Source organism: Salmo trutta, chromosome 20 (genome assembly GCF_901001165.1).
Source record: "Salmo trutta chromosome 20, fSalTru1.1, whole genome shotgun sequence".
Lineage (NCBI taxonomy): Eukaryota > Metazoa > Chordata > Actinopteri > Salmoniformes > Salmonidae > Salmo > Salmo trutta.
In genome coordinates this window covers 28,237,110-28,245,151 of record NC_042976.1, presented here as the reverse complement: position 1 = coordinate 28,245,151, position 8,042 = coordinate 28,237,110, and the positions used below count along the sequence as shown (strand labels likewise).

Genomic DNA, 8,042 nt, shown 5'->3' with positions numbered 1-8,042 from the left:
AATATAGTGCTGTTTCTAGTTTTTTTATTACAATTTTAGTTATTTTATTTCACTTAGGCTTGGAGCTCCAACATGCAGGACTAAGACAATCACAACTGCAACCCTGTACATGTGACTATTAAACACTGAATCTGAGCGAGAAGCACCATAGAAGCACCAGTACTGTACTGTGCTACACTGCTGTTTCCTGTGGGAACGTTTCCCTCTGGTGGTCACAAGGGGTACAACTAACCCCATCTCAGGATGGGATAATATCACTATCATTACCACCAGCCATAGTGATTAACTGCATTTATTGTAATACATGGTCAGGTGCTGCTTGGGAAACCAATTAATTGAGTGTTGCTGCTCCCTTCTGGTAGAATGATGACAACTCACTCTGCACCATTCAATAACATTGTTATAGACAGGATACAACACAATGAAATACAACAGGGCCTATTTTACTAGTATGCAGGTGGTCAAAATGATCATCAAGGCATCAAAGTGTAGTCATGGCTGGGGACTGTGTAGTCATGGCTGGGGACTGTGTAGTCATGGCTGGGGACTGTGTAGTCATGGCTGGGGACTGTGTAGTCATGGCTGGGGACTGTGTAGTCATGGCTGGGGACTGTGTAGTCATGGCTGGGGACTGTGTAGTCATGGCTGGGGACTGTGTAGTCATGGCTGGGGACTGTGTAGTCATGGCTGGGGCCTGTGTAGTCATGGCTGGGGCCTGTGTAGTCATGGCTGGGGCCTGTGTAGTCATGGCTGGGGCTGTGTAGTCATGGCTGGGGCTGTGTAGTCATGGCTGGGGCTGTGTAGTCATGGCTGGGGCTGTGTAGTCATGGCTGGGACTGTGTAGTCATGGCTGGGACTGTGTAGTCATGGCTGGGACTGTGTAGTCATGGCTGGGACTGTGTAGTCATGGCTGGGACTGTATAGTCATGGCTGGGACTGTGTCTTGACTGTATGTATTGTATATGATCATAACATTTAAGAAGTTTATAAGTGAATGGTGAGACATCTGACAGTATAAGCATCAAACATTTCAGATCACACACACAGTGACAGAGGCTGACACTGCCGTCATCATCATCATCATCATCACTGGCATCATCAGCCAGGCTCTCCAGTAATAGGCCATGATTCTGAGTCTGTCTGTCCATCCCTCAGTCTCACTGTAAAGCAGATGGCATCATAGTAGAATAGATCATGCAGCTATCAGACCCACAAGCCATAGTTCATTTAAAATAATTATCTTGTACACCACCACCAGTATCTCCAAGATCAAAACTTCTAGTACCAGCAGTGTCCATTTCCACATGATGGCAATTGTATCTCCTAGTCCCCCCAGTCCAACTCCCCTGGTCAGGGTCAGGCCAGTCTGACAGCGCCCAGGAAAGTGGAGTCTCCATCCAGAGAAACTTTGGCTGTAGAGCGAGGGATCAACAGCTCCACACTGTCCCCGACCTCCAGCTTCACTATACCTACAGAGAACACAGTTAACACACTCAGAAACAGCACACCATCACACGCATGCACACACACACACACATGTGCATGCACCCACAAAGACAGACTCACCCCCTGTGTAACAGGTGTTGTATGGGTAGACAGGGTTCATGTTCTGGATACAGCGGAACAATGTGACATGCTGAGCTTCATCTCCCACCACGTTCCTCTTCTTCCTGATCACCACATGACCCATGGCAAAGGTCGTATCCATGTAGTACACCTGCATGGGGGGGGGGGGCTTGTGAGCTGTCTGTGATACACCTATTTTCCACGTGAAAGAAACTAGCTCTCACCTGACTGTAGACAAAGTAGTATCCCTCCTCTCTGACCAGGATGCTGTCGCTCTCTGCCTCCAGGGCGGAGCCTCTTCTAAGCCCCGCCTGCCAGGGGATCCCTGTGTAAGGCTCCAACGCAAACTCTGCACAACACCAGAACACACACACCATGCATCAGTCAATCTTAACATGATGAACTACCTAGCCTCAGACTGTATGTCCTTCAATCAACTTAAGTATTTCTGGTAAAAAACATAAAAAAAATGTGTCTGACTGCATTTCCAGGTTCAGTACCTTTCTGGAATGTTTTCCTGTTGCTATCTGCCAGCATCTGTAGACAAGGCTGAGACACTAGCGGGAAGGGAGGACAGAGGGATAGTTTTGCATTGATTCAATAACCTCACCACGTACAAGATTAGTTATTTCTAGTCAGAGAGAGAGAGGAAAGAAGAGAGGAGAGGAGAGAAGGGAGGAGAGAGTGAGCGAGAGAGTGCACAAGATTATAAACATGAAACTTTGCAGCTTGCCAGAAATAACTCAGTTCAGTGTTCAAATGTTCAAAGCAACAGACCCGTTTCACAGAATATGAGCTAAAAATAGCACAGCATTGACACTGACAAAGTGTTATATGAGAGAAAAGTAATATCCACAACTCTAGTATGGTCCCATGGTGATCTAATCAAACGCACAATAAGACAACGTTTTGATACGAGGTGGATCTTCGTCAGGTTAAATCACCATGGGATCATACCAGAGTTGCGGACATTACTTTTTTATTTGAGATGTTCTTCTGTCATGCACCAGATAAGTTTGATGTGCATATTTTTCTTTTTTCTAACGTGCTATATGACCCACTTCAACATGTCAAACAGACACAAACAGTCCCACTGAATAGTATTGGAAGTCTTGCCTGAGTTCTCAGTTCCTGTGCCCACACTCCTCTTCCTGACGAAAGACAGCCCAGGCTGGGGGTCAGGGGGGTGTGGAGGGTCTGGGCTGCTCCTTCTGGCTCTGCTGCTCATCTGCTGCAGTGTCTGGGTAATGCATCAGAAACTGAAGGTTACTTTCGTAACCCGGGATCTCTGATAATGAGTGATATGTCTTACAATGAGGGAGTTCGATTAAATGCAACAAGCTATCGGCCTGTGACAAAAACAAGCAAAAGCAGTGAGGGAGGAACACCCTTCTCAAATCACAACAAGCTCGTACAGTCTCATGTCAGAAGACATTTATCCATGTTTCTAAAAGTCAAATTTCGAAGTTTCTCCAGTCAAATTTCTAAATGTTTGGATACTTCTCTGTATCGTTCCAAGGTTAAGTTTAGGCATTAACTCAGAATTCTTACGGTTAGGCATGAACTCTGATTGGTAAGGGTAATGGTTAAGGTTTGGGATAAGCTTAAAACAAAATTATCAAAAACAACTCTCTAGCACTGGATTCAAACATGCAACCTTTGGAACCAAAGATAGATGCTTGCAATCATCCACAACACCCAGGCCAGGGCAATTCCAGTCCTCGGGGGCCCGATTGGTGTCACACTTTCCCCCCACACCCAGCAAACACACCTGATTTAAGCTAATTGCATTTTTTAACTGAAGATCAGTGCAGTTAACTCTAATGAACTCATCCTCTGCAACAGAGGTAACTCTGGGTGTTCCTTCCCTGTGGCGGTCCTCTTGAAAGCCAGTTTCATCATAGCACTTAATGGTTTTTGCGACTGAACTTGAAGAAACTTTCAAAGTTTTTGAAATTTTCCGCATCGAAATACCTTCATGTCTTGACGTAATGATGGACTGTCGTTTCTCTTTGCTTATTTGAGCTGTTCTTGCCATAATATGGATTTGGTCTTTTACCAAAAAGGCTATCTTCTGCATACCACCCCTACCTTGTCACAACACAACTGATTGGCTGAAAAGCATTACGAAGCAAATAAATTCCACAAATTAACTTTTAACAAGGCACACCTGTTAATTTAAATGCATTCCAGGTTACTACCTCATGTAGCTGGTTGAGATAATGCTAAGAGTCGTACAAAGTGTCATCAAGGCAAAGGGTGGCTAATTTGAAGAATCTCAAATATAAAATATATTTTAATTTGTTTAACAGTTTTTGGGGTGAATTTTGGCCCATTCCTCCTTACAGAGCTGGTGTAACCGAGTCAAGTTTGTAGGCCTCCTTGCTCGCACACGCTTTTTCAGTTCTGCCCACACATTTTCTATGGGATTGAGGTCAGGGCTTAGTGATGGCCACTCCAATACCTTTACTTTGTTGTCCTTTAGCCATTTTGCCACAACTTTGGAAGTATGCCACAACTTTGGAAGACCCATTTGCGACCAAGCTTTAACTTCCTGACTGATGTCTTGAGATGTTGCTTCAATATATCCTCATAATTTTCCTACCTCATGATGCCATCTATTTTGTGAAGTGCACCAGTCCCTCCTGCAGCAAAGCACCCCAACAACATGACACTGCCAACCCATGCTTCACGGTTGGGATGGTGTTCTTCGGCTTGCAAGCGTCCCCCTTTTTCCTCCAAACATAACGATGGTCATTATGGCCAAACAGTTCTATTTTTGTTTCATCAGACCAGAGGACATTTCTCCAAAAAGTATGATCTTTGTCCCCATGTGCAGTTGCAAACCGTAGTCTGGCTTTTTTTAATGGCGGTTTTGAAGCAGCGGCTTCTTCCTTGCCGAACGGCCTTTCAGGTTATGTCGATATAGAACATGTTTTACTGTGGATATAGATACTTTTGTACCTGTTTCCTCCAGTATCTTCACAAGGTCCTTTGCTGTTGTTCTGGGATTTGATTTGCACTTTTCACACCAAAGTTCTTTCATCTCTAGGAGACAGAACGCGTCTCCTTCCTGAGCGGTATGACGGCTGCGTGGTCCCATGGTGTTTATACTTGCGTATCATTGTTTGTACAGACGAATGTGGTACCTTCAGGCGTTTGTAAATTGCACCCAAGGATGAGCCAGAATTGTGGAGGTCTACAATTTTTTTTATGAGGTCTTGGCTGATTTCTTTAGATTTTCCCATGATGTCAAGCAAAGAGGCACTGAGTTTGAAGGTAGGCCTTGAAATACATCCACAGGTACACCTCCAATTGACTCAAATTATGTTAATTAGCCTATCAGAAGCTTCTAAAGCCATTACATAATTTTCTGGAATTTTCCAAGCTGTTTAAAGGCACAGTCAACTTAGTGTTTGTAAACTTCTGACCCACTGGAATTGTGATACAGTGAATTATAAGTGAAATAATCTGTCAATTGTTGGAAAAATGACTTGTGTCATGCACAAAGTAGATGTACTAACCGACTTGCCAAAACTATAGTTTGTTAAAAATACATTTGTGGAGTGGTTGAAAAACTAGTTTTAACGACTCCAAACTAAGTGTATGTAAACTTCCGACTTCAACTGTATATTATGTATGTATATATGCATGTATGTTACAGACCACAGCATCAGATATGAACATGTAAACATCTTACCTCTCCATGCCTAGCCTCTTGTTGCTCCTCTCTCCTGCGGAAGACCTCTGACCGGAGCTCCTCAACCTCGGCCCTAAGGGCCAGCAGGTGGTACAGAGACAGAGCAGAGAGAGACGAGGAGGTGACCGCTGCCAGAGTCAGCAGCAGGACCAGCCAGGACAGCCTCCGACCCCCAGACTCCTGCCCAGAAGCAGGTCCACCACCCTCGGGATTTGGACCTGCAGACGCCATCACAGGGCCCAGACAGCCTCCTCTGTAGTCAAACAGGCTGCATGACCTGCCTTCTGAATCAAATCACATTTATTTGTCACATGTGCTGAATAGAACAGATGTAGACCTTACCGTGAAATGCTTACTTACAAGCCCTTAACCAACAATGTAGTTGAAGAAATAAGACAGAAAAAAATATTTACTAAATAAACGAAAGTAAAAAAACGTATAAAAAAGTAACAAGAACATTACCTAACAATAACGAGGCTATATACAGGGGGTACTGGTACCGAGTCAATGTACGGGGGTACAGGTTAGTCGAGGTCATTTGTAAAGTGACTACGCATATATAAACAGCGAGTAGCAGCAATGTAAAAACAAAAAGGGGGGGGGGCTCCTCTTGGGTTAGTAATGCTGGATCTTTAGCCTTTAGTTAATGTTACTCTCTCTCCGGTCTTACCTTCTCTCCTGTCTCAGTGTCTGCACCCTGTACTGTAATGTTGTATAAGGAAGGGTAGATCAGCAGCTTCCCTCCTCTGTTCCGCTTGATTAACCACACTCAGAACTTCCTGCTCTGATGACGGCCCAGCCAAACAACTCTCCCTCACTTTTTACCCGTCTACGCGCTGTCCATCCTCCTCACTCTAAACGACAAACTCTGCTTGCTCCATCCACATTAGTCTGAAAGGGCACAGCAGGGGAGAGACATCTGATCCAGATTAAAGTCACAGCTGATATGCCAAGCTTTTAAACGTGTCAAATCACACAATGTGGCGTGGAAGAGGAAAGGGTACAAATATGATGACTCTTAGACGGCTAAGTAAAAAAGGAAGTGCAGAAATCACCCTTGCCTCTTAAAAACCTGCATAGCAAAACTAAACTGCATTACCAAAAAGTATTTGCAGCCAACTTCTTTCAGGGAATATGGAACCATAAATTTTACAGACAAAATAATTTGTCTAAACATTACACAGACAGTTTAGCAGAATCTTGGGTTTATTCAGTTATTGCACGTTACTGTACAGAGAATAGAAAGTGAGATTGTGTACTTAGAAAAGATGAATGAATATAAAAAAAAACATCAACACTAGAGTAGGGAAATGAGTGCAATGGTTATTTTCCTAAACAGAATGGATGAACAGTACAAATTCACTTAATGAAAAGGTACAGAGCGCTCAACTACAATACCCATAAGCCTCCGGTTCAGAGAAGAGTGAACATTCATCATCACCATCATGCATTTAGTGCTTCAACATATCAGTATGTTAACATATGAACACTTCAGTTCATCAATAATACCCATGCATCCTTCTCTCCTGCATATTGTCAGCTCCCACAACATTCTGAGAAGCATTAATAATCAAATAACTGTACAAAGGCTATTTTACACAATGCCAGTGCAAACATGTAGAATAGAAATTGCTTTGAGACAAAACATTCAGTTCGATTTTAAATGATTTCACATTGGGACCTCGTCGGTGGTTGGTAATTGGGCAGGGCCAAAGATTCTATCAGCAAAGTATTTGGAAAAAAAGTCCCGCACCTATCAACTCGATCAACAACTTTGGTGGGAGTCTGAGCCAATTCCAGCCAATTCAGAAATTGCATTGCACTCTTCGAATGTCTAACCATGTCCAAGTTATCTTACAGTAATTTAAATGAAATGGGTATTGACTCCCACTGTTTATGGCACATTGCCAGGTCATTGTCTACAGGTAGTGGTGTGTGTAACTGACAGGGTCTGATTGTGACAGCACAGCACACACTCCACTCACACACACTTTGATATGGCAGCAAGCCAGTCAGTTCCTGCCATTGAAATATTTTGGCAGTCTACTCTCAGAGAGGGTAGACTGGTACTATGAGGTCTATAAACACGAATGCATCAACACAGACTCAGTAAAAGTGTATGTCCATCATACACACACAAGCCAACCACTGCAGACAAAGCATGCACCCCTTGTTGGGTTACAAAATGTCCCACATAACGCTGTATAATGCTGGGGATCTCACTGTACAGAGCTTCTCTTCATGTAAAGCACACTGGTCAACTCACATCCACACTGACTGCACATTCAGTAGGTAATTGCCAATATATTGTAAAATAAGTGCGCTATATAAAAGTTAAAACAGTTAAAAACAGAAACGTCACCAACACTGAGACTGTTTCATCTCACGGTGATGGAAAGAGTTGTCTGAAGTTAGACTCTAGAGCCAACATGTCTGCTGATGCTGAGTGTGTCTCTGTTTGGTGTGTCAGAATGGCTTTGATACTGTACAACTGCACTGCAGCATGCTGCACTGAGGCTGAGAGCAGGGTCATATTCATTAGGGCACACCGTAGCAAAACATTTTACAATGGACAACTAAACATTAGCATTTCTTTTTGGACATGTTTCATTACCTTTCCTTTTGTTTGGTGCCTAATGAACAGTACCCAGCACAGTAAGAGTTTATTTTTGTCGAGCTCACAAGCACACCTGATTCAACTTGTCAACTAATCATGAAGCCCTCAATGAGCAGTGTTTTCCAAGGCTACAACAAAAATGTGTACTGTTGGGGGTAC

General features: G+C 43.5%; 1 protein-coding gene across 2 annotated transcripts; it reads right to left on the bottom strand.

Annotated features, from left to right (window-relative positions):
* Positions 1 to 274: 274 nt before the first annotated feature.
* tnfsf13b (TNF superfamily member 13b) lies at positions 275 to 6,342 on the bottom strand. 2 transcript variants are annotated; one of them, XM_029702804.1, is made up of 7 exons: positions 5,937 to 6,342; positions 5,267 to 5,550; positions 2,683 to 2,806; positions 2,067 to 2,123; positions 1,791 to 1,915; positions 1,567 to 1,717; positions 275 to 1,469 (listed from the first exon to the last, which is right to left on the bottom strand). In XM_029702804.1, exons 2-7 carry the CDS (start codon positions 5,495 to 5,497, stop codon positions 1,357 to 1,359), a joined length of 801 nt encoding a protein of 266 aa, XP_029558664.1. In that variant the 5' UTR covers positions 5,498 to 5,550; positions 5,937 to 6,342; the 3' UTR covers positions 275 to 1,356. The 2 variants fall into 2 exon arrangements, with proteins under 2 accessions (XP_029558664.1, XP_029558665.1); XM_029702805.1 differs by having other exon boundaries at positions 5,267 to 5,547.
* Between the last annotated feature and the right edge of the window lie 1,700 nt (positions 6,343 to 8,042).